Source organism: Erythrolamprus reginae, chromosome 1, assembly GCF_031021105.1.
Source record: "Erythrolamprus reginae isolate rEryReg1 chromosome 1, rEryReg1.hap1, whole genome shotgun sequence".
Lineage (NCBI taxonomy): Eukaryota > Metazoa > Chordata > Lepidosauria > Squamata > Dipsadidae > Erythrolamprus > Erythrolamprus reginae.
In genome coordinates this window covers 327,302,396-327,329,070 of record NC_091950.1, presented here as the reverse complement: position 1 = coordinate 327,329,070, position 26,675 = coordinate 327,302,396, and the positions used below count along the sequence as shown (strand labels likewise).

The following is a 26,675-nucleotide window of genomic DNA, read 5'->3' as shown; positions in this document are numbered from 1 at the left end:
TTCTTTCCTTCCTTTCTCTTTTCTTCCCTCCCGCTCTCTCTCATACACACATACACTTTCTCTTTCTTCCTTTCTGGCTGAAACCCATATTCAGGGAACCTCTCTCTAATGCAGTGTTTCCCAACTGTGGCAACTTGAAGGTTTTTGGACTTCAACTCCCAGATTTCTCCAGCCAGCAAATGCTGGCTGGGGAATTCTGGGAGTTGAAGTCCAGATATCTTCAAGTTGCCAAGGTTGGGAAACACTGCTCTAATGGAATGTCCAGAATTACATTGCAGATTGGAAATCAATTTTGATTGTTAAGAAAGGATAAATATATGTTTAGCTGAAAAGATTATATGAGAAGACATATGGTTTCCTAAAGGGGGAATTTCAACAATGGCTAACAGTCTTGATTTAATCTTTTCTGTACTAGGAACTGACTACAAATACTTGATTCCTTTTTTATGTTTTACCAGATGACAATTGGCTTGACTGTGGCTGGAGCAAGAAATGCATATTCATAAATGGAGCCAAAGTTAATATGTTAAAGCTCTGTCACTTGAAAGGCTTCCCCCAGCAGATTTCTAACCATTTTTCCTTGTGATGACATTTACTCATTTGCTGCCATATGGTGGATTGGGTTGTGCCACACTAGAAGAGTTGTTGTTCATGTATCCGCTAACTAAATCCAGTGCATAACTTCAGATGTACAAAACTAACAAATATATCTTATAATATCTAGAAATCAGTCTGACATCAGATTTCCCATCAGTGTCATATCTTGAAAAAGGTTGCAAGAAACTGTATATGAATTTAGCTAATCAACCATTAAAAATCTATTCCTCTCCTCCCCTCCCCTAACTTACACTTACTCTACCCTATCATGTCTTATCCTATCACATCCCATCTTATCCCATTTTTCTTTTCAGTCAGTCTGCCTGTCTATTCACCTGTCAGTCTTAATGATACTTCATTTTCAGAACTTCAGAATAAAAAAATCTAAAGAGAGGTCTTCTACCTTTCTGTTTCATCAATTCAAACATTGAAAATGTTATTTTGTAAGATTGCGAATTCAAGGTAATGTTTGAACATTTCAGCCAGAGAACAGAGGCCCAAAGTACTGAGAGAATATTTAACCCAATTTGGTTAATCTCCTTTGCTTGAGGCTTGCCTAACTAAGCTAAGTCAATAAAACTTTGTCCACAGACACACAGAGTTTTCAGCACACAACTTGACTGTCACAAAATGGAGTGCTGCAAATATATATTTGGATTAGTTTTCTTTCTCTGCACAGGTACGTTTCTTTTCTGCAGCTTTTCAGAAGAATTGACCTAATAGATGCCTCAGAAGTATCATATTTAATGAGTGTTGGATTTAATCTTGGAAGGTTGAATGGGCACATATTGGATAAATGCTTGATGTTACTAACTTTATATATAAAATACTAAATAATTACATTTCTGTTTCTAAAACCTTACATTACAATGAGATCTGATTTTTCTAAATGTTGTACAGTCCTAGGAACTAATAATGCTAAAAGAAACTGGCTGAAGAACTCTGCCCAATGTATTGTAAATGAAAGAGTTTCTGTACCTAAAATTTTGCAAATTGTGTCCTATATGCTATGTAATGTTCAATAATCTAGGAACCACTCATATAAAGCAAGCATATTGTCTACGAAACATCAATATTGTATATGACACTGCTTCTTCTAATAATGTTTATTACCGTTGTATTATATTCCTCTTCTTTTCCTCTAGATGTCTCAGGATTGTTTAAAAATAATGTTACTGGGCAGGCAGGTTACAGAGCTAGATTTAATTAGTGGTGAGATAACTCCATCTTTTGCCAGAAAACATCAGAAATTATTGCAGAAGAGGCACAAGCTAAATATGTTTCATATTACAAACAAGTCTAGGTAGGTTTTCTAGCTAGATAGTACTTTCTTAAAAGGGGGGTTAAATGCTTCTGAATGCAACAAAGCTGACAGCAGGAGCAATTCGTGTAATTCAGTAATTCAGCAGCCATCTTAATGGCCATTAGAGCCATTCTTTATGCAAAACTAGAAAGAAGACAAAACTTCTATAGAATAATTGTCAACATACCCTAGTTGTGTTTTGACTTTATTTAGCATATCGTTAGATATTCCAGATGGAGAAAGGTTTCTGTCACTTATCTGTATCTTCCAATCACCAACTCACTATAGTGTCAGATATCTGCTCAATAAATTGAGCAGAGTTCTCAAGTCCATTAGCAACAGGAATGGTTAAGGTTGGAGATAAACAAGAGTTTTACTCTTTTAAGCGTATTAAGACCTAGGCCTTTTCCTGCTTAAATAGAAAATGCCTAAGGCATATTATTCATACCATTCTGAGCTCAACCAGAAAAGAAAGGTAGAAACAAAACAAATAATAATTTCCCAAAGGTGACCTTTCTTTTGCTTCAATGGTTTGCCATTGCACAAGGTTTACTGGAGACATTTCTTAAAACGTAGCCAAAAATCCAGCCAGTGGATGTGATTTTGCAAAACATCATTAATTGTGAAATAAACAACAGCATTCTGGGACTCACTATCTCACAATCTCTACTTTTCCCATGGATAAATTATGAAAATGCTTTTGGAACAAAAAGTTAGCAACGAACTCAATGATGGGACAACTTTGAGGCACTCCCTTGAAAAGTTGATTTGTGGTCTCTTCCCCATTTTATCTACTGGCCTGGAAACTGAAGATTATCAAGACTCTTGTAAAGAGTTAAAATGACACCCCCATTTCACCTGAGGCAGGTTTTCAGAAGAGACTGCATTTAAACACTGTTGATTGATTGATTGATTGGATTTGTATGCCGCCCCCTCTCCGTGGACTCGGGGCGGCTCACAACAAACAAGGAATATACAATAAAACAATTTGATCCAATTAATAATAATTTTAAAAACTTTTTAAAAGTTTGTTGCTTCTTCCAAACACTGTTGCTTCTTCCAAAGACAATGATAACTGTATAAGGAACTGCAAGGAAATGTAAGAATAGAGCAGAGCAGAGCAGAGCAGAGCAGAGCAGAGCAGAGCAGAGCAGAGCAGAGCAGAGCAGAGCAGAGCAGAGCAGAGCAGAGCAGAGCAGAGCAGAGCAGAGCAGAGCAGAGCAGAGCAGAGCAGAATAGAATAGAATAGAATAGAATAGAATTTTATTGGCCAAGTGTGATTTGACACACAAGGAATTTGTCTTGGTGCATATGCTCTCAGTGTACATAAAAGAAAAATATACATTTGTCGAGAATCATGTGGTACAACACTTAATGATTGTCATAGGGGTCAAATAAGCAATGAAGAAACAATCAATATTAATACAAATCTTAGGATACAAGAAGAAAGCCAGTTGGTTTAATGGTGAATGCATCATACTTGAAAACAACACACTGGAAGTTGTAGTCCTAACTTAGGCATGAAAGTGGCTGGGGGATATTTGGGCCCGTCACTCATACTCAGCCCAAGTCATCTTGTAATGTGTTGTAAGGGGAAATAAAAGGAGGGAGGAGTATAGGTATGTTCACCACCTTGAGATATTTATAAAAATAATAAAGGTGAGTTAAACAAAATTTAAACAAAAAAGAAAGAAAGAAGGAAAGAAAGAAAGAAAGAAAGAAGGAAAGAAAGAAAGAAGGAAAGAAAGAAGGAAAGAAAGAAAGAAGGAAAGAGAAAGAAAGGGTGTGTTGGCATTATTTATCTCGCAAATATACATACCTTTATTCAGTAGTGGGTTCTAAAACCCTTGGGTACCAGTTCACATGAGCACTTGCATGCGTGCGCAATGCACGATGGTTATGCACATGTGCAGAAGTGTCCCAGGTGGGTGGGCAGAGCCTCCTGCTACTGGCACTACCAATTCTTAGAATCGGGCCGAACTGGGAGCAACCCACTGCTGCCCTTATTTGGGACCCAAGGCAATTATTTTTATCTAACTCAGTGCTTCCTTGCTGGAGAGTTTATCTCAATAGAGACACTTATAAAATCAGCAGAACTGTTTAGAAGGATTCCATACCAGAAAAAAATTGTGCAGAATGTCAGGACCTTCCTTTGCTCTAATAATTCCATTTGGTACCCAAGGCAATTATTTTTTATCTAACTCAATGCTTCCTTGCTGGTGATTTTCGCTGTAGCCCTACTCTCTCTTTTTAATAAGAAATTAAGGAATTATTATTCCATTTGCAGGTTTATCATCCCTTGCTCGAGGGAATCAAACTTTAATCTGCAGGCCAATTATTCTAGTTCTGGAGCCATAATTCCAGTTCCAGGAATGTCACCCCCTCATTCAGATCACCATACAATAATCTTGGGTGAAATGTATTTATTCGACTTCTATGCCGCCCAATCCTGAAGGACTCAGGGCGGCTTACAACAATAATAAAAATACAATATAAATGTTGTGGTTAGCTCTGGCCCAGCTCCTGCCCCAAGGACTGTGGATGTGGGGGAGACATCCACATGCTGCAGGGCTGTTTTGCCCCCGGTGGAATCTGCTGATGAAGGCTCCTCTGACCAAGAAGACATGAGTGACAGGGAGGAGGAGAGTGTGGCAGACAGCTCAGAAGGAGATCAATTATCTAGCTCCTCCTTGGATTCAGAACAAGAGTAAATGATACAGCCACGCATGCGGAGAGTGATGTATTGGCAGCAACAACTGAGAGATTATTATCAAAGAAAATGAGGCCACCTGTGGTTGGGTGGGGCTGTGGTAATTAGTGAGGCTACTATAAATAGCAGCCTGTGGGTTTGGCCATTGTGGAGGATTATCTGATCGTTGTGTTTTGTGCCTACTTTGCTGACTTTGGCCTTTTGTGTGCTAATTTCCCCCCTCTTTGAAACTAAACCAGAGCAAAGTGTGTTTCACTTTGTGAAAGAAGAAGGACTGTGAATTACCTCACAGCTGCAAGCTAAGTATCACAGAACTGATAAGGGACTTGTACAAATTACCAGTTTGTTTGGAGACAAGTGCTCTTTGCTATACAAAAAGAGGGCTTAGGTTAAGTGAATTTTCATTATAAAGAACATTGTTTTGAATTTTCAAACGTGTGTGTGTCTGAAATTTGTACCTGTGAACATAGTTCCCTCTAAGCTGAGCAGTGAGCAATCGCTCACTTAAAAATCATCATCAACTCAGAGTTTTCCAAACTTGCCCAGAAGCCGAGAGGGAAAGAGTGAGAGGGAAGGAGAGAGAGAGGAAGAGAGGAAGAGAGAGAAACAGATAGAAAAAAGAGAGGAAGGAAAAGAGAAAGAAAAAGAATGGGAGTAAGGAAGAGAGAAAGAAAATCAAAATCTAGTTTGAAACTAGCTCAACTATTTAAGTGGCATTTTGATATTGATAGAGTTGCCCTATAATGAGCTCACTGTTATAGACACACAGTACAGTATTTTATTTTGAAATTCTCTGAGGCAAAACAGGGTGGGTTTTTTATTTGTTTGTTTGTTTGTTTGTTTGTTTGTTTGTTTGTTTGCTTGCTTGCTTGCTTGTTTATTCATTCATTCATTCATTCATTCATTCATTCATTCATTCATTCATTCATTTATTATTTCTGTGCCGCCCAGTCCCGAAGGGACTCCCGCTCAGACACTATACTTTTCCGCCCACCCCCCCAAAAAATTAGAGGGAACACTGCCTGTGAATTTTCGGGAGGATTCTGCCAGAGAACCCGACAGAATGATAAATAGATACAAAGCGATAAAAAGAAGTCTAACATTGTCTAAAACTAAAACGTCTAATGACTTTCCCACCTGCCACTGGAATAATTAAAGTCCCTACCCCAAGTGTTAATTTAACCCTGGGTACTAATGTAATTCTTAGTAAGAATTAGTAATCTTACAATTATATATTCAGGCAATCTGCAGACTTTACGTTCTGGTATACATACTTCCCTGCATGCAGAATAAGGAAACTTCTCATTTGGTGAAAAGTATGTATTTGGTGTTTTTACTTTCTAAACTCTTCTCATTTTTGCCCCCACTCTTAGTTCAAGGAGATATTCTGGACAATTATGTAAGGACGGATGGTGCATGGATCCTTTTTCAACAATCCACCACATATAGAACTTTAACTAAAGGAGCTTGTGCTATCAAATGTGAAACTGAAACAGCATTTACCTGCAGGTAATCATATGATTATTGCACTTTATGAAAGTTGTTCAAATGTTTTGATTGTCGTCAAAAACTGTACAGTGACTGAAACTTGTTGCTTGTATCCTTACAATTTATATTAATATTGATTGTTTCCTGATTGCTTATTTGTACTCTATGACCAGTGATGGGCTGTCAAAAATGTTACGGCCACACTGTGGATGTTGCTTATTTTGTGGGTGTGGCTTGACGGTCATGTGACCGGGTAGGAGTGGTTTGCCATCGGTATGACCAGGTGGGAGTGGCTTCACAATCATGTGACTGGGGGTGGCTTAAAGATCATGTGACTGGGTGGGAATGGCTTACTGACCAAGATAAGTTTTTAAATAGGTGGTTGGACTCTTTTTCAGTTCATGGCTATTCAAATTCATTATTTTAATAGCCATAAAAAGGACAAATGATAGACAGCATTATTTGTTGAGGAGCACAGTAACATTTTAAGGTTTGGCACTGAACCCACAAGGTTCAGTATGATAACAGTTTAGGCAAGTAGCTCAATTTTCTTTAATTGTTATAAAAGTTCAGTTCTAGATAATGATTAAAATGATTAAAGCATTTATGGGTAAAAACGTACTATTTAATTATTTCCTATTTTAAAAGTAATTAAGGATCATATTGAGGTACTAGAGAAGGAAGGACAATTTTAAAAAACTATTAAGTATTCAATAAATAGTGCATAAACGTACTACCCCCACTGCATTCCTTGCCCTGGGGGCAGCAGTCCATTACTGCCTAAGACAATCATTAAGTATTTTAAAGTACCGCATTCCTGCTATATAAAATTAGTAAAAGAATTCCCAGAATTATGCATTAAGTATTGACATTTAATCTGGAATTAGAATTGGATCCAATGACCTCCTCCCTCACAGCTTGAACTGGCAAAATCTTTTGTTCCTTAGCAATTCTTCCTCCGCTCTAAATCTAGATTGAGTGAAGTAGATTTTGTGAAGGTATAAAGGGTTGCAGAAGAAGAGGAGAGCCCTTAGCTCTTTATAAAAAGTTCAGATTATCTGGTCGTTTATTCTGGATTTAATGCTGCTATTTTATGATTATCTGCCTTCTTTTGCTTTTTTATGTACAGTGGTACCTCTACTTAAGAACGCCTCTACTTAAGAATTTTCTAGATAAGAACTGGGTGTTCAAGATTTTTTTGCCTTTCCTTAAGAACCATTTTCTACTTAAGAACCTGAACCTGGAAAAATTTCCCAGGAAATTTGAGAGTGGTACGAAGGCTCGGCCAGTTTCCTGCCATTCCCCCTGGGTTTCTCTCTTTGGCACAGTGTATGTGAGGCAGCCTCGTGCTGGGTATACGGGAGGCGCGTGCTCCTCCTCACCGCCTCAGAGTCCGTCTTTTTTTTTTAAGCTTTAAAGTTTTGGATTTTTTGACCCCCCTCACCTCACCTTCTTCCTTCGGCAGCAACTCTCCTCCTCCTCCTCTTTTTCCTCCTCCTCCTCCCACTCCAAATTCTGAGCTTTTATTTCTTTCCTAATGGGTTTGCTCATATTATTTGCTTTTACATTGATTCCAATGGGAAAAATTGCTTCTACTTACAAACTTTTCTACTTAGGAACCTGGTCATGGAACAAATTAAGTTCGTAAATAGATGTACCACTGTATTTTGTTCCTGTAATTGTATGATAAGTTGGGAGGTACCTCCAAATTGGGCAAACTATACTTCTAAATAAAATGCAAACCAACAAAGTTTCTTGCCATGTACATGTATGCATCCAAACTAGACTGTGTTGTTTCTCTGTGTCATATAATATATGTGGGCAGGGGTGAAATCTACTTAACTTTCCTACTGGTTCGGCAATGCATGCTTTGTGCGCTTTGCATGCTGTTTGGCTCACCCTCCAATCACATGCACAGTTTTTCATCCCCAGTGTATGTGCAAAATGCTTTGCACATGCATAGAGGGTTAAAAAAAAGAAAACGGCAACGTCCGGGCAGGTGGGCGAAGCCTGGCACTGCCACTACTACCAGTTTTCTGAATCACTGGCCATTGCCACTACTGGTATGTGCAGACTGGGCCGAACCAGTAGCATTTCGCCTCTGTATGTGGATATGTACATAATATTGTATGCACCGTATTTTTCAGAGTATAAGACACACCGGAATATAAGATGCACCTTAGTTTTGGGGCAGGAAAATAGGGAAAATAATTTGCTTACTAGATATTCACCTGGCCAGCGTCCTTAGTCTGGTCAGTTTCAGCACATTATTTTATCCCCTGGTTAGGGCTTTAAAAAAACTTATTTGGAGAGAGTAACAATGAAAGAGCTTGCAAACTAGTAAGAGCTGGGAACATTGTTAGAACCTGGTTAGGCTGGAAAGAAACATTTGGAGCAAGTAGAGCAATGAAGAAAAAACATCAAAGACTTAGGGCTTGGAAAGAGTAACAATGAAAGATCTTGCAAATTGGTAAGAGCTGGGAACATTGTTAGTACCTGGTTGGGGCTGGAAGGAAACAATTGGAGCAAGTTAGAGCAATGAAAAAAAAAACCTTCAAAGACTTAGGGCTTGGAAAACATTATTTGCAAAGATTAACAATGAAAGCTCTTGCAAATTGGTAAGAGATGGGAACATTGTTAGTACCTGGTTAGGGTTGGAAAGAAACATTAGGAGAAAATAGAACAATAAAAAACCCTACAAAGATAGGGTTTGGAAAACATTCTTTGCAGACAGTAACAATGAAAGAACCTGCAAGGTAAGAAGTGGGAAGATCATTAGTACTAGTTAGGGCTGGAGAAAAAAAGCTTCCCAAAAAAAATGCATTCAGGGTATAAGACACACCTGAATTTTCAGCCTCTTTTAGTGAGGAAAAAGGTGTGCCTTATACTCTGAAAAATACAGTATGTATGTATGTATGTATGTATGTATGTATGTATGTATTTTATTAATATTGCTTCTTCATTGCTTATTTGACCCCTAAGACAATCATTAAGTGTCGTACCACATGATTCTTGACAAATGTATATTTTATTTTATGTACGCTGAGAGCATATGCACCAAGACAAATTCCTTGTGTGGCCAATAAAATTCTATTCTATTCTATTCTATTCTATTCTATTCTATTCTATGTATATGTCATGCATATTGGAGGTGGTGAATCTTTGACAGACGTACACAATGAAATTTCATTTTAATATATGCCGATTAATGTACATTCAAAGTGACAATGAAGTTATTCTAAGTCTAAGAAAGCGTCTCTCTTCTCTTCCTTTTCCACAGGGCGTTTCTATTTACAGCGAAAGAGCAGCAATGCATTACATCGCGTGACAATACTAAAACAGCGGCTGTGTTAAGAAAAGCAGGGGCCATTCTCTTTGAAAAACGAAGTAAGTGTACACTTTTGGATATTATGCCTTTTGCAGTTCCTTAGGCAACATGATGATTCGTGAAATTTGGAAGTTGGGGTAGTATGAATTTTGCAGCTGATGTTTTCTTTTTGTTATGGGAATTTTGATCTCATAAGGTCATTTAATTCAAGGTATTGGTTGTGATATGGTAAAACATGGAAGTAGGCAAGAAACTGTTTATCTGCAGTTGTTTCAAAGCTCAGCTAAAGAGCCGGGGTAGCACAATGGTTAGAGGGCAGCACTGCAGGCTACTTCAGCTAAATGCTAGCTGTAGTTCAGCAGTTCAAATCTCACCAATGGCTCAAGGTTGACTCAGCATTCTATCCTTCCAAGGTGGGTCAAATGAGGACCCAGATTGTTGGGGGCAATATGCTGATTCTGTAAACTGCTTAGAGAGGGCTGTAAGAGCACTGTGAAGCGGTATATTAGTCTAAATGCTATTGCTAAATATAAACCAATCAAGAATCCTGTAAGATTTACCAATCAGGAGCTCGTGTAAGTCAACAAATGCAGAAAACATTACAAGGTAGTGGTTGGTGAATGCAACAGGTTGATGGGATTTCCGACTGATCCACATGTACTGATAGTTCTCAACTTGCAACAATTCATTTAGTGACCATTCGAAGTCACAACGGCACTGAAAAAAGTGACTTATGACCATTTTTCACACTGATGATCATTGCAGGATCTCCATGGTCACATGATTTACATTTGGATGCTTGACATCTGGTTCATATTTATGACAGTTGCAATAGCCCAGAGTCATGTGATCCCTTCTGATAAGTAAATTTAATGGGGAAGCCAAATTCACTGTAACAACTGCAGTGATTCACTTAGCAAGTGAAGAAGAAAAGTCATAAAATGGGGCAAAAGTCATTTCTTACAAATTTCTCACTTGGCAAATTTCTCGCTTAACAACATACATCCTGGGCTCAATTGTGGTTGTAAGTTGAGGACTACCTGTAGTTTGTTCAGTGATGTCTGACTACCAATAAAATGGTGTTGGTTGCTCCCTCTTTTTCAGTGTTTGCCCCTGTCTCCCCCTGAGTTCAATAATATTTCGTGAATATGGGATACTCCATGAAGTAGTTTTAAGGAGCGTAGGAGGCTACAAAAGAGCAGGAAATGGTCCCCTTGATCAAAATTGATCCATATCAATCTATATCAATCTATATCAATCTATATCAATCTATATCAAAATCTATATCAGTGATGGCGAACCTTCTTTTCCTCAGGGGATGAAAGAGAATAAGCACACACTATCACTCATGTGTGAGTGCCCACACCCATAATTCAATGCCTGGGGAGGGCAAAAACAGTTTCCCTGCCTCCCCCCACCCCGGGAGGCCTTCTGGAGGCCGGAAACGGCCTGCTTCCCAACTTCTGGTGGGCCCAGTAGGCTCGTATTTTGCCCTCTCCAGGCTCCAAAGGCTTCCCTGAGCTGGGGGAGGGTAAAAATGTCCTCCCACACCCCCCCAGAAGTTCTCTGGAAGCCAAAAACGCCCTCCCAGAGCCTCTGTGCAAGCCAAAAATCAGCTGGCCGGCATACACATGCATGCTTGAGCTCACCTAGATCAACAGCTTACATGTCAGCAGATATGGCTCTGCGTGCCACTCGTGCCATAGGTTGGCCATTACTGCTCTTTATCTTTGGCATGGCATACTATATGTCCCTTACTGTACTTGCAATTGGAAAAAGAACCTGAGGTAGTCACCAATGCTGTAATTAAAATAGCCCTTAATTGCATTTGGATAAATAACTCATTTGTCGTCCAGCTGAAATTTATATTCTGTGTTCAGGGAATGAGCATCAGGAAATCAAAGTATTAAAAATAAAAATTTGGTTTGATTTACATTTGTGTTGAATTAATATTTAAACTGGTTTAAAATGTTCAACTTGATCACATTGAGGTGGAGTTCCATCTGGAAGGGTGTTCTGTGATAACAATAGCAATTTTTAATAACCATATTTTTTTTTTCAGTGTATCTCCTGGAATGCCAAATTGGAAATGGAGTGGACTACAGAGGAACAGAATCAAAAACACAGAATGGTGTAGTATGCCAGAAATGGAATGTGAACCGTCCTCATAAACCCAAGTATGGCCTTTTCCCATCTCAGCAAAAAAAGCCTTCATTTTTCTATAGCCATATGAATTTAGAATTATTTGACCTGAATTTTTGTAGGAACTGTATGTAGCACAGTTCCACAAATGTTAGCCATGACTAAGGCTGCAATCTTCTGCTTGCGTACCTGAAAGGAACTAGCTGCATTGAATTCAACAGGGTCTTCCGAATAGAGATTTTTAAAAATTATTTTGTAATTAAACTTCGAAGCCTTCCACCTCATTGAAGTATAATTTAGTGCTTTTCAAAGTTGGCAAATTTATGATGAGCGGACTTCAACTCCTAAAATTCCCCAGGATCTGCTTTCTTGTCCAATTACTAGTGTTGGTTATGACCTATAAAGCCCTTCATGGCATCGGACCAGGTTATCTCCGGGACCGCCTTCTGCCACACGAATCCCAGCGACCAATTAGGTCCCACAGAGTTGGCCTTCTCCGGGTCCTGTCGACTAAACAATGTCGTTTGGCAGGTCCCAGGGGAAGAGCCTTCTCTGTGGCAGCCCCGGCCCTCTGGAATCAACTCCCCCCAGAGATTAGAATAGCTCCCACCCTTCTTGCCTTTCGAAAGCTTCTTAAAACCCACCTGTGTCGTCAGGCATGGGGGAATTAAGATATTCTTTCCCCCTCGGCTTCCACAATTTATGTATGGTACGTTTGCATGTATGATTGGTTTTAAAATAAGGGTTTTTAGTTTTTAGTATTGGATTGTCGCACATTGTTTTTATTACTGTTGTTAGCCGCCCCGAGTGTACGGAGAGGGGCGGCATACAAATCCAATAAAATGAAATGAAATGAAAATAATAAGAGCAAGTTTACTGAACAGTTTTCTGAAAGTGCACAAAGTACAGTGAAGCATATTAGTGAGCTTCGACTAGAATTTTCATTGGCTTCTCTCTATTCCAACATGTTACAGCAAATACGATTAAATGCTAATATATCTGTACTCCAGCTGTATGAGATAGCTGTTGCTGGGATTTTTTAAAGCTATTCCCCAAAGGTTTGAATTAATACATGTACAATATATTTTAAAAAACTTTTTTACTATCATTCTCACCTTCACTTATTAAAAAATTATCATAATGAGTTACAGCTTCTGGCCAATTTTTTCTGTTTTTGAAAAAAAGTAAAACCATTTCTCAATCATTGTCAGGAAAACCTCTTACTGTGGGTGCACATGACATTGTTGTTGCTGCAGCTGTTGTTGTTAAGTAGCATTGTTCACTTGTGACACTTGTTAAAAGTTGCAAGACTGTATTTACTAAGGTTTGACTTGGAGGACAATTTGGGAGATATATCAATAATGTGTATGTATGTATGTATGTATGTATGTATGTATGTATGTATGTATGTATGTATACACACACACACACACACACACACTCAGGGTGACTCAACAAAAAATCACATAACCCTTCCCTGGTACAAGCTGAAAGGAGCCGAACCAGTAGCCTAGAGGTTAAGGCCACTGCCATAAGCCCAGGTTCAAAACTCAGTAAGGGTATGGCTGCCTGATGAGAGCAAATACGCTCAAAATATATCTATATTAGTCTCCCTTCCTTTTCATTATCAGCAAAAATATGTTATATATGGTATAATTTAGTGCTTTTCAAAGTTGGCAAATTTATGATGAGCAGACTTCAACTCCTAAAATTCCCCAGGTAGCATGCTACAATTATGTAAGTAGAATATCAGGAAAAGCAATGGTATAAGCAAGAAAGAAATGATTTTACCCATATGAACTTTCTACAGAGAAGCACTGTCTTTCCCTTAAAACCTTCCCCCTTTTCCCCTGGGGTGGGGATGGGGGAAAAGGTGAGCAACTTCAACTCTAGCTTCCTCTCTTGTTTAAAGTACTGGAAGCCTCCAGCAGTTCTAAATGTCTTCTTTTGACAGGTTAAACTCTTATTGACTATGGCCTGTGAACACTTTTTATCCAAACCTGGTGTCATTCAAATATGTAAAATGTCTAGGATCCATTTACTCAGGGGTGGGTTCCTCCCCAGGCAAGGGTTCCCTGTCGCCGGTGCTCCCGGTATGCTCCCATTGACCTACGCGTGCACCTCCAGTGGGTGGGCACATGCATGTCAGCGTGAGATTTGGCTTCTGTGTATGCACAGGAAGCAAAATCTCGTGCACAGCTCCATTTCCGCACCAGGAAGCCATATTGGGCCATACGGCTGCAACCCGCTACTGTTCCTCCTGGTTTGAACCAGTTCACCCAAACCAGTAATGACTGCTGTTGATGTCATAGTGACATCACCAAACTGGATCGGTTGGTGCCAGTCTGCGGGTGCTGCCATTTTTTGGATTTTTTTTATTTTTTTCAAAACGTTTTCCGAATTTCTTTAAAAAAAAAAATTTCTGTGCATGCTCACAAGCCAGATTTCCAGCACTGTGCGTGTGTCACCATTTTGTTTTGAGAATTTTTTTTTTTTTAAAAAAATGGGGGTGTGTGTTGCACTTCAGCCATGCAAATCAGGAGGAAGCGAACCAGCAGCAAGGCAAGTTGGAACTTGCCCCTGCATTTACTCCAGTAAAATTGAGATTTCCACAGGTTCAGATCAGTTTTATTTGCAAAGTGATGGCCATTGTAGCATCCCCAGGATCATGTAACATGATTTATGACGCTCCCTGACTGTTTCCCCCAAGAAAAGTCAATGGGGAAGCCTGCAGGAAGTCAAAAATTCCCTCTGTACTCTCATTGGGGTTTTTTTTTGCCTGTGATTGTTCTATTTATCTGGTTAGCTCTTTCATCTTTAATAAGTTTATATTTTCTGCTTTAGTTTCCAAAGCAAAGTGATAGCAATGCCATTTAAAAATAAATTAATGTTCATTCTGGTCAAAGCAGACTTCATTCTTTGACCAGAATGAAGATTAAATTATTTTTAAACTATGAGTCAAAGAGGTGTCTTTTACAGCTTAAACTTCTGAATCTCTAGGGAAAAAGGTAGGACTTCTGTAACAATAATCTTTTCTTTTGTTTTTATTAGTTATACACCTTCTCTTTATCCTAATGCTTCATTAGAAGAAAACTACTGCAGAAATCCAGATGAAGATGTACAAGGTCCCTGGTGCTATACAACAAATCCTGAAACCAGATATGATTATTGCAACATTCATGAATGCGAAGGTACAATTGCATACACTGGAATTTTATTTCCTTAAGAATATTTTGAATGCAAAGTATTGTTCTTTTCAATGATGTATAGGTAAAAAAACTATTTTTCTTACCTGCACTGTACAATTTTTAGGGGGGGGGAGTAAATATTGGAATAGGACTTTCTTATTCAAATACAGTGGAACCTCAAGATACGAACCTAATTGGTTCCAGGGGGAGGTTCGTAACACGAAAGGTTCGTAAGACGAAACATTGTTTCCCATAGGAAACAATGTAAAGTCAATTAATCCGTGCAACCAAAAAAAACCCGCAAAAAAACTGCTGCCGCCCGGCTGTGACCTTTTAAAACAGCCGCGTGGCTTTCCAGCAGCCTCTGAACGCCAAATGCGGAAGTTTGGGTTTGGCGTTCGGCTTCGGGAGATGGCTGGGAAGCCGTGCGGCTGTTTTAAAATGTCACTGCCGGGCTGGGGGGCTTCCCAGCAACCCCCCCCCAGCCCGGCTGTGACCTTTTAAAACGGCCGCGCGGCTTCCCAGCCGTCCCCCGAAGCCAAACGCCAAACCCAAACTTCCGCGTTTGGCGTTTGGAGGCTGCTGGAAAGCCCCCCAGCCCGGCTGTCACCTTTTAAAACAGCCGCGTGGCTTTCCAGCAGCCTCCAAATGCCAAACGCGGAAGTTTGGGTTTGGCATTTGGCTTCGGGAGATGGCTGGGAAGCCGCGCGGCTGTTTTAAAATGTCACAGCCGCGCTGAGGGGCTTCCCAGCACCCCCCCGAACCCCGAACTTTTGCCGAACTTCCGGGTTCGGGGTTGGGTGGGGTGCTGGGAAGCCCCCCAGCGCGGCTGTGACCTTTTAAAACAGCCGCGCGGCTTCCCAGCTGTCTCCGAATGCCGAACGCGGAAGTTCTGCTTTGCCGTTCGGCTTCGGGAGAGAGCTGGGAAGCCGCGCGGCTGTTTTAAAAGGTGACAGCCGGGCTGGGGGGCTTCCCAGCAACCTCCCGAACCAAACCCGGGGTTCAGAAAAATTTTATCTCTTCTTACGAACTTTTTTCGAGTTACGAACCGGCGTTCGGGAGGCTGCTGGGAAGCCCCGCCGCCCGGCTGTCACCTTTTAAAACAGCCGCGCGGCTTCCCAGCTGTCTCCGAACCCCGGTTCGTAACTCGAAAAAAGTTCGTAAGAAGAGGCAAAATTTTTCTGAACCCCGGGTTTGTATCACGAGTTGTTCGTAAGACGAGGGGTTCGTATCTTGAGGTACCACTGTATAAGATAGGACATGGAATAATGCTAGTATTTATTTAACAACTGATAACTGAATAGTTTTCCAAGTAAATGCCATTTAGACGTGATGTTATTGCATTCTTTTTTATGCTTATTTCATTTTTTATAAATAGAAAATATTTATTTTCTATTTAAAATAAAATAAAACATGAACATAATTATAATATAATTGAAGTGATCAAGGTGGAATGATAATTACTTATCGTACATATAATTAATCTATGTATGTTTCATGAATAGCAAAGGATTTATTCTCAAGAAATGTGAAACTTCTCTAACGATAGCATTTCATAAATAGAAATACAGTAATCCCTCGCTACTTCATGGTTCATTTTTCGCGGATTCACTATTTCATGGGTTTTCAAAGGGGGCTTAAATCCATTAAATCTATTAAAAAAATTAATCCATTAAAAAATCATAAAATTCTTCTACAGTACTACCTGTCCTCTATTAAGGAAAATGGTAGGATATCACACGTAGTTCCAGCTGAGAAACATTGTAGAATGACTGTTTAATGCAAAGGGTGGGTTTTTAAAGTCCAAATACTCATTAAATACATTAAAAATATATTTCCTCTACTTCACGGAAATTCATTTTTCATGGGTGGTCTTGGAATGCATCCCCCGCGAAAAACGAGGGATCACCGTAGTTTGATAATAATGAAAACGATAATATTTTAAAACATTGACAATTAACAGAAGCTGAAACATTTGCAAATCTAGAATGGTACAAATGTTATATGTATTTAAAAGTTATTGTTATATTTAAGCTATTACTAGTCAATAATTTGATGTTATTTGTAAATGTTCTGTTTTTTTAAACGGCAAAAGTATTATATGATGGAGATGAACTTTATTACAAAAAATTCCTTCTAAGCACCCATTGGTCCATTTATACCAATCCATGTCTACACAAATGCCAGACCTATACAGAAGTTTGCAAACCATTGAACAAAGTTAGAAGTTCTGTTAACAATGTCATATGTTGTAATAGACTGGAGAAAAGTTCTCCATTTGTCCTATTGTAATATCTTTTCAAGAATTTGGCAAATCATCATGCTATGCCTGCAAGTTACTAAAGATTATCAGAGCCAAGAGAGTAAAAATTTTATAGCCAATAAATTATAATCTATATGTGTATCATATTTTTGCTGATAATGAAAAAGAAGGGGGACTAGTATAGATTTATTTTGAGCTATTATGCTCTTATCAGCTAGCCATACCCTCACCGGGATTTGGACCTGCAGTGAAAGACTGGTTCAAGTTCATCCAGCTGGCTTGGTACCTAAGACGGGACTAGAACTTGCAATCTCTTGGTTTCTAAATTGATGCCTTCACCATTACACCATTTACATCAGGGTGTCAAACTCAAGGCCCCTTGGACCAGATCCAGCCCACAGGGTGTTTAGATCCAGCTCACAGGGCCACTCTAGAACAGCAAAGAACTAGCCCACAATGCCTCGGCCAGTGAAAATGGCAAATCACTCAGGCCACCACAGGGGCTTCCAACACAAGTGAAGTGAAGCTGGTCATGCCCCCCCTCCCACAGGTCAAACATAACACTGATACGGCTTTCAATGAAATCGAGTTAGACACTCCTGATTTACACAAGAGTGTAAGTTAGGCACCTATAAAGACAAAATGAAAATATTAATTAATTAATTAATTTTATTTATTCATTTGTCAAAACATGTACAAAATACCAGGTATTAGTATGAACATAAACAGAAACAAAGTAGGTACTGGTAAATTTCCATAATATGACAGTAAGACAGGGATGGTGGAACCAATGGTGCACTTATACACGCCCCTTACAGACCTCTTAGCAATGGGGTAAGGTTCATTGTAGACAGACTAAGGTTAAAGTTTTTGGGGTTTGGGGAAGAAACCACAGAGTCAAGGAGTGCATTCCAGGCATTCATTTTATTAGCTATTTTATTAATTGGATTTATATGCCACCCCAGTCCCAGATCAAAGATCTGTTTGTTTGTTTGTTTGTTTTTGTTTAGAGTTAACTCAAAGCAATTTCAAGAACTAGTCCTTACCATCCTAGATTCCTTATAAAAGGAAAAGAACGTGATTGCTGAGCAATCTAGGATAACAGATAACATTTCAGAGAGCAGAAGACTTGGGCATCATGATTCCTACCATCCATAAGACGGGGGTGGGGTGGGTTGGAAGTCTAATAGATTAAAGCTCCTTCACCCATGGTTATTTATCCTTACAGAGACGTGTATGCACTGCAGTGGGGAAAACTATCGAGGCAAAGTTTCCACAACAGAATCTGGTCTCACCTGCCAGGAATGGGCTTCTCAAGATCCTCATGCTCATGGATACATTCCTTCCAAGTAAGTCTACAAGCCTGAGTTTCACTCATGGGTCCTTATTAGTGACATATGAAGGAAGGTCAAAGTGTGCGCGGGAAACACATAATTTCAGGTAGCTGATTCCTTGAAAATAAAAGCAACCGTACAGCTTATTTTTAATGTAATATATTAAACAGCACACATGGTTCACTGGAAAGACTTTTAGTCCAAATTTCATTATGGTAGTACTTTTCATCCGTATGAGAAATAAAGCCTTTGGCATCTTACAAAGATATTTTTGGTTGCTTTTTTCTTTTTTTAAACTCAAAGATGTAGTCTGAACAGAAATAATGTAATTTGACATGCAGAGATATCTGTTCAGAGGGTAGGTAGTTAACAAAGTCAAGACTTTTATTGATGGCACAATAAAAGCAATTGTCCCTTTTTACACCTTACAATCAATGCATTCAATCACACTAGCCTTACTATCTTGGATTTTGATGAACACACAAACACACACAGCCCAATACCCACATTTACATAATTTTCTGTGGTGATACAGGTAGTCCTCAACTTACCACCTCAATTGGGCCCAACATTTCTAATGTTAAGTGAAACATTTGTTAAGTGAGTTTTGCCCCATTTTACAACTTTTCATGGCACAGTTGTCAAGTGAATCGCTAAAGTTGTTATGTTAGTAACGTGGCTGATACAGAAAGTGAATCTGGATTCCCCATTTATTTATTATTTAATTTATTATTTCAATTTATAGGCCAGCCTTCTCCTAACGGACTCAGGGCGGCATATAAGGATAAAACAAACTACAAATTTTAAAACCCAAGATTAAAAACACTCACCCATCATTCATTCATTTGTAGCGACTGGAGCAAAATGTTGTTGCTCAACGGCCCAGGCCTGCTGGCAAAGCTGTGTTTTTAAAGCTTTTTGAAAGGCGAGGAGGGTGGGAGAAGTTTGCTTGTCAGAAGGTCACAGAAGGTGATCATGTGACCCCAGGACACTGCAACCATCATAAATATTATGGCGGTTGCAGACTACATGGTATCGGCCAGAATACTTGCAGGACTTCCTTCTGTACAGGAGTCCCAGCAACAGGTTAAGTCCCACAGAGTTGGCCTTCTCAAGGTCCCATTACTAGACAATGTCATTTGGCAGGGCCAAGGGGAAGAGCCTTCTCTGTGGGGGGCCCGGCCCTCTGAAATCAGCTCCCCTCAGAGATATGCACTGCCCCCCCCCCACCTTCCACAAGAGTCTTAAGACTCATCTATGCTGCCAGGCTTGGGGCCACTAGACTGTAGCCCCATGGCCGACAAATGTGTTAAGAGTAAGTTGATTGAATGGGAATGACTGTCTTTTTATGGTTTGAGGGTTTTTTAGCTTATAAATTTAAATTAATTGGATTGAGAATGTTATATATGGTTCCGTCATGTTGTAAGCCGCCCCGAGTCCTTGGAGGGGGGCGGCATAAAAATCTAATAAATAAATAAATAAAATAAATAAATATGAGTCAGTTCCCAAGCATCTGAATTTTGGTCATATGACCATGGGGATGCTGCAATGGTCATGTGTGAAAAACAGTCATTAGTCACTTTTTTCAATCCCATTGTAACTGTGAATAGTCACTAAATGAAGTGTAAATCGAGGACTACCTGTATTGGGCTACATTTAAAAAAAAAATTCTGGTTATCAGAGGGACTTTTCCTTTTGCTCCTCTGTCTTTATTTCACACGTGTCAAATCTGCTCTGAGTATTCTCTGAATTTCCAGAAGAGATTAACAGGAAGAAATTTTAAATCATAAATGTGGTATAATGGAAGGGGAGTACAGGTACACATTATCTTGGGTGAGCACCATTCTATCAACATTGAAACACAATTGACTTCAATGCCTCAAGAGATGGTAGGCAGATATTTCTACTTTTTCCATCCAATATTCAGATTTCCAGAAAAGAATTTGGTATCAAATTACTGCCGTAATCCGGATGGTGAGCCACGTCCTTGGTGTTTCACGACCCTCCTGACAAAACGTTGGGAATTCTGTAACATTCCACGGTGCTGTAAGTATCATTTATGTAATTACTGACCAGTGATAGTTATGATATAGTAACCATTCTGTAGAGAAACCAATGTTTTAATTTAAGTAAGAGAATTTGCTTTTAATTTTATGAAATTGGCAGCAGATGTTTAAAATGGGTAAAGTTAGTGCTGAGCCTCACAAAACTGGCAAATTCAACCATACAGATTTCAAAAAGGCAATATTAATACTGCTCAGGGGGAAAATATATAATTGGAAAATAAAAATAAGCTCCCAAGCAGAAATATAAATAGGTATTAAATGATATAACCATCAAATCATCAAGATTGTATCTTAGTTCAAGTGAAATATTAATCTAAATATTTTGATAACAGGCAAACAATTATTCAGTATTGAGTTTAATTGCATTGGATTGGCATTCTTTAGTCTCGAAAGGCCATGGTATCATGCTGTGGATGAGTTTAATAGCTGGCCATTAAATAGCTATACTATAATTAAGGCATTACAATACAGCAGGTAACTTGAACATTGTTATTCTGTGGCATAATCCATGCATTCCAATTAAGTTCAATTTATTATTCTGTTATCTCTCTTTTATAACAGAAACATGTATACAAATATAATATATAAGTTATACAGTACTCTCAAAAGCAACTTTTTCAAATTAGCTTTTAAGAGAATAGCATATATATTCTACTTGCCTATGTCACACATATATTCTATATGTCTTTACCGGGGTGGGGCCTACTTATCTTCCCTACCGATTTACATTGTGATGGAAGGGCCTGTTTTGTATCTGCATACATCCTTACACAGAAAAGACCTTCTGCGCATGCGAAAAAACCTTTGCACATTTGCAGAGGGTTTCTTTTGCAAGCCATGGTAACTGGAGGACTAGTTTAGGAGTGTGGTTCATTGCTGCCATTTCATTGAGTGGCAGCAAATTTCCGCTACCGGTTCTAAAAAACCGCTCCGAACTGGCAGGAATCCACCACTGTGTCTATATTTCCAAAGTATGAAGCGTGGTACAGGTAGTCCTCATTTAGTGATCACAACTGTTGTAAGTGAAGTGGTCTCTAAGTGAAACTGTGACTGTGGTTATGACCTTACTTCAGCTTTCCTTTGCTTTACAGACCTGCAAAGGTCATAAATGATAGTTGTTCACAAGTGATTTTTCACAAGGTTATCTTTTATTGTTGTAACTACAAATGGTCACTAAATGAGGCATTCACTAAAGGAGGACTACCGTGATACTTTTTTCATGTACCGTAGCTTCTTTGGCTTATTACATCTGTAGATTGCAAGGCTTTGCCATTTTTAGCATACAGATTCTGATGGTGCTGATTTATTTTACTGTATATTACATTTGTGGATACAGCTACGGCTCCACCAGCTATTACAGGTCACCAGTGTCTTGTGGGAAATGGAGAAGATTATCGAGGAAATATAGGAGTAACTGAATCAGGAAAAACCTGTCAATCATGGGCATCCCAAGAACCTCATAACCATGGAAGAACTCCAGAAAACTACCCTTGCAAGTATGTTAAACAGCTATGTCATCATCTTGTTGCTACAGTAAAGAAAAAGGCAAGGCACTCAGAAACAAACAACGATTTGGTTATTTTGCTTCAAAATAACTTTGCTTTGTTTTCAATTTATTAACGCAGACTTCATGTTCTAGTAATGTTTGACACTCTCTTGTTCCCCTCTTGCTTTTATGTACATTTTATATCAGAATTCGTTGCAGAAAATTAAATCCAGAAAGCACACACAGGCAGACTGATACAGCAGGATTCATTTAAATGAGAGACGTCTTTATATACAAGAATAACAGATGTGTATTTACAATATCAATGTAGATTTTTCTTCAAGCAGTTACAATTAAACACACAAGCAGCAGAGAACAGTTAGTTTCATTTCAGCAGAGAATGGATTGAGCACACCCAGCCTTCTAGCTTCAGTTTCAATTCTCTGCACAGACTAAGATGCGTTTAGCTTCCATTAGCTGACTTAGTTGCTATGCCTATTGTTACCATTGGCTCTCCCTATCATGAATATTTTAACATTTTATTTCAGAGGTTTAGAACAAAACTATTGTAGAAACCCTGATGGAGAGACTAAGCCTTGGTGCTATACAACTGACCCAAGTACTCGATGGCAATACTGCAACATTCCCAACTGTGATATCATCACAGTTACTGGTAAGAATATTTATATTTGTGTAACTGAGAAAGGGGTGAAGTAAATAAAATGTTTTGAACTTTAAAACAAAACCAAAATAACATTGAGAAATAAAAATAGACTTGGCAAGTTGAGTGAATTCAATATGATTTATGTATGGCATATTTTAAATACAGAGTTTGTTATGCTTATTATATCTACTGTATTTCATATTAGTGCTTATTAGTACTTATTCACAGGATCAATTCAAAATGTTGATAGAAGTCTTCTAATTTTAGAAATACAGTCTGGAGTTTAGCTATTAAGAGAAGCGTGAGAAATTTCTTCTGGTTAAAATATTTTGCACAGTGGTTTGGAACTACTGCACACTTGTAAAACAGAATGCACTTTATGTTAACAAGCAAATAAATAAATACAAGCAAAATCATCGATCTATAATAAAAATAGGAAGGGTTGCACTGTTATTACTATATAATTATGTGAGAATGGGACATTAATAAGATTGATTATAAAGCCTTTGACAACAAAGAAGATACTATAATTTCCCACAAGTTGTTTTTATTTCTGCTTTTTTTCTTCAATGCAGCTGCTGTCCCTGTTGTTCCTCCCCAAATACCTCCCCAAGTAAATCCACAGGTGCCTCAACAAGTACCTCAACAGGTTGATGATTGCTATTCTGACGACGGTTCAAGTTATCGGGGTACTGCTGCAGTGACCACCACAGGGAAGAAATGCCAAGCATGGGTTTCTATGCGCCCCCATCGTCACTCTAAGACACCAACTGCATTCCCATCTGCGTAGGTTCCTTGTAGTGTTCATTATCTGTTGTGTGTGTTGGCCATTAAATGTCAAAATTCCCTTGGGTACAAAATAGCCTTCTTCGGATCATACGCAATAGGAGCAGTAAATAGTCTTTCCTCTGTTCAAATTATGACAATGATCTTGGTATATAGCTGATCTCCACGTGGAAAGATCAGTGATGAAATCCATATTTTTAATACCGGTTCCGTGAGCATGGCTTTGTGGGTGTGGTGTGGCTTGGTGGACATGGCTTGGTAGGCGTGACAGTGGACAGATACTGCAAAATCTCCATTCCCACCCCCTTCCTGGGGGAAGGATATTGCAAAATTTTCATTCACACCCCACTCTGGGGCCAGCCAGAAGTCGTATTTGTTGATTCTCCAAACTACTCGAAATTTCTGCTGCTGGTTCTCCAGAACCTGTCAGAACCTGCTGGATTTCACCCCTGAGACAGATCCATTAATGACCCTTCCCATGAGCAATCATAGGCAATGTACTTGGGCAAATAGCACATCAGAGATACTCCAGCTCTATTTACAAAAGGGAAGAACTGCTCTTGATTGTTCTTCTACTTCACTTTGGATAGAATGGGTGTGATCAAACACAAAGTTCAAATACTTTGGCCACCAAATGAGAAGAAAGGACATTGGAAAAGACCCCGATGTTTAAAAATTAAAGGCAAAAGAAGAAAGGGACAGAGAGGATGGGATGATTAGATAATGCCATTGATGCAATGAACATGAATTTGGACAAACCTGTAGTAGAGGACAGGGGCTGGTGGCTGATGTGTTAAGGTCCATGGAGCCACAAAGAGTGGGAGATGACTAAGCAACTGTCATGAGTGGTCCACGACCGAGTTAGTCACAGATTCTCAGGAGGATGAACTGGGCCCGTCTTGGTACCCTAGGCCAGTGTTCTTGACAACTGAATCAGATAGTGAGAGTGAGGGAGAGTTGGAGCCTGAGAAATCTGAGGAACCTCCAGAGACTGTAGAAACCCCAATGATAGTAATGTCTGAGTCAGAGGAGGAGGGAGACATGGGAGATCAGGAGACCCTATTAGATGCCTGGGTCAGAAGGTCATGAAGCAGACAGGAATAGCTTTATGGGAAAAAGTTCAGAAAGTGAATCTATGAAAGAAAGTCTAGACAGTTATATCTTTAGGAAACAGTTAACCATACCCAGACAGGATATAAAGGAGGATTTCTGGGTGCGGTGTTGTAACGTTCATAATGGTGGCAGTCCTAGATTTGGGGTTCCAGAAATGCTACGCTGGCAACCTGCTATTATGCTTCTAAATCCATCAGGCAGAGATGCAGCTGTGTGAGCAAAACCTGGACAATTGTGTGTGTGTGTGTGTGTGTGTGTGTGTGTGTGTGTGTGTGTGGTGACTGAAGAACCCCTTTCTTACTGAGGAATGTGATAATTAGCTTTGACTCTTGGCGGCTGCCCGGACATTTATCTGTTATCTGGTTTAACATGGAAAGCTGTCAAAATGGCCTGAAATGCATGAATTTGCTTGTATAAATCCTGCTTTTTATATATAAAAGGGTGTTATTTGAAACCTCAGCATGTGGATTCTCCCTTTGTTCCAATCTGGATAGGCCAAAGCAGAACAGCAACTGAACAATAAACATGGGCATAATAAAACCTGCAAAGTGATGAGATAATATTATATATTTTTATAACTACTTAGGAAAGTAGTAAACATTATGAGACAAAGAGGAAGGTGCACATTTATCAGAACATGTAGATTTGTTGGCAGTTTCATCTGAAAATTGGGTACAAGGTTTTTTTGGCTTCTTCAATTAACAGAAATATTTAATATGACTATTATAAAGATATAAATATGTATTCAGGCAAACAACCTGAACTCACAGAATTTTGTTCTACAATGAGAGATGCTCTTCTAAATGTATGGTCTTGATAATTCATCCTTTGTCTATGGATATTCTCACCAAGAAGTATTCATGGAACTGGAAAAGGTGTAGAAAAGGGCAACAAGAATGATCAAGGAAATGGAGCACCTCCCTTATGAAACCAGGTTGCAACGCCTTGGTCTCTTCAGTCTTGAAAGACAGCGTTTAAGAGGTGACTTTATCGAAGAATATAAAATCACGCATGGGACAGAAAATGTGGATCGAGAAAAATTCTTTTATCTATCACACAATATTAGGATGAGGGGGCACTCCCTAAAGCTCATAGGTACGAAAGTGAGGACAAATAAAGGGAAATATTTCTTCACCCAGAGGGTCATTGGTTTATGGAATTCACTTCCAGAAAACGTCGTGACAACTGTCAACCTGGATAGCTTCAAGGCAGGATTAGACAGATTCATGGATGCCAAGTGTATTGGTGGTTATTGAAACGGATGTCCATGTGCTGCCTCTATGTTGGTTGAGGCAGGCAGGATTCCCTTGGGTGCCATTTGTTGGGGGTCAAGGGAAAGGGAGGGTTTTGCTTTCTCCTTCTGCTCAAGATCCCCATGTACAACTGATGTGTCCCTTTGTGACACAGAATGCTGGACTCCATGGGCTTTGGCCCGATTCAGCATGGCTGTTCTTATGTTCTTATTCATGCTGTACCTCCATCACCAAACTGCCCATCTCTGCTCTATAACATAAGATTTAATCCACTATATGCATTTATTAATAGGGGCTTGAGAAGGAACTATTGCCGAAACCCAGACGGTGACAAAGCACCCTGGTGTTATACTACTGATCCTGAGACAAGATGGGAATACTGCAACCTGCAAAAGTGCCCTAGACCAGAAACTTCGCAGACACCAGCCACTGGTATGCATTTGCCTCTTCTCCTAGAACAAGCAACCGGGCAAACACCACTCTTAACCTTGTTTTCAATGCAGAAAAGAGTGACTTGGTGACTGGAGATCACTCCAGCTCAAGCCATGTGGTTTTAAAGATACCATTAGCAATCTATAGGCAAGTCCATTGTTCTGTGTATTATGTTCTATTCATTTTTTAGATACAGTGGTACCTCAAGATACGAACCCCTCGTCTTACGAACAACTTGTGATACGAACCCGGGGTTCAGAAAAATTTTGCCTCTTCTTATGAACTTTTTTCGAGTTACGAACCGGCGTTCGGAGACTGCTGGGAAGCCGCGCGGCTGTTTTAAAAGGTGACAGCCGGGCGGCGGGGCTTCCCAGAAGCCTCCCGAACGCCGGTTCGTAACTCGAACAAAGTTCGTAAGAAGAGGCAAAATTTTTCTGAACCCCGGGTTCGGTTCGGGAGGTTGCTGGGAAGCCCCCCAGGCCGGCTGCGACCTTTTAAAACACCCGCACCGCTTCGCAGCTG

The 26,675-nt window shown here is 39.5% G+C and overlaps 1 protein-coding gene across 1 annotated transcript in view; it reads left to right on the top strand.

The window, feature by feature from the left end:
• Positions 1-1,137: 1,137 nt before the first annotated feature.
• Positions 1,138-26,675, top strand: part of PLG (plasminogen) — a 48,029-nt gene continuing 22,491 nt past the window's right edge. Inside the window, exons 1-11 of the mRNA XM_070733806.1 lie at positions 1,138-1,276; positions 5,984-6,119; positions 9,379-9,485; positions 11,489-11,603; positions 14,620-14,759; positions 18,248-18,368; positions 20,281-20,399; positions 21,756-21,915; positions 22,454-22,578; positions 23,145-23,355; positions 26,014-26,153. Of these exons, the coding sequence (XP_070589907.1) occupies positions 1,228-1,276; positions 5,984-6,119; positions 9,379-9,485; positions 11,489-11,603; positions 14,620-14,759; positions 18,248-18,368; positions 20,281-20,399; positions 21,756-21,915; positions 22,454-22,578; positions 23,145-23,355; positions 26,014-26,153 (1,423 nt within the window). The 5' untranslated portion in view covers positions 1,138-1,227. The remainder of the gene's footprint in view (positions 1,277-5,983; positions 6,120-9,378; positions 9,486-11,488; positions 11,604-14,619; positions 14,760-18,247; positions 18,369-20,280; positions 20,400-21,755; positions 21,916-22,453; positions 22,579-23,144; positions 23,356-26,013; positions 26,154-26,675) is intronic.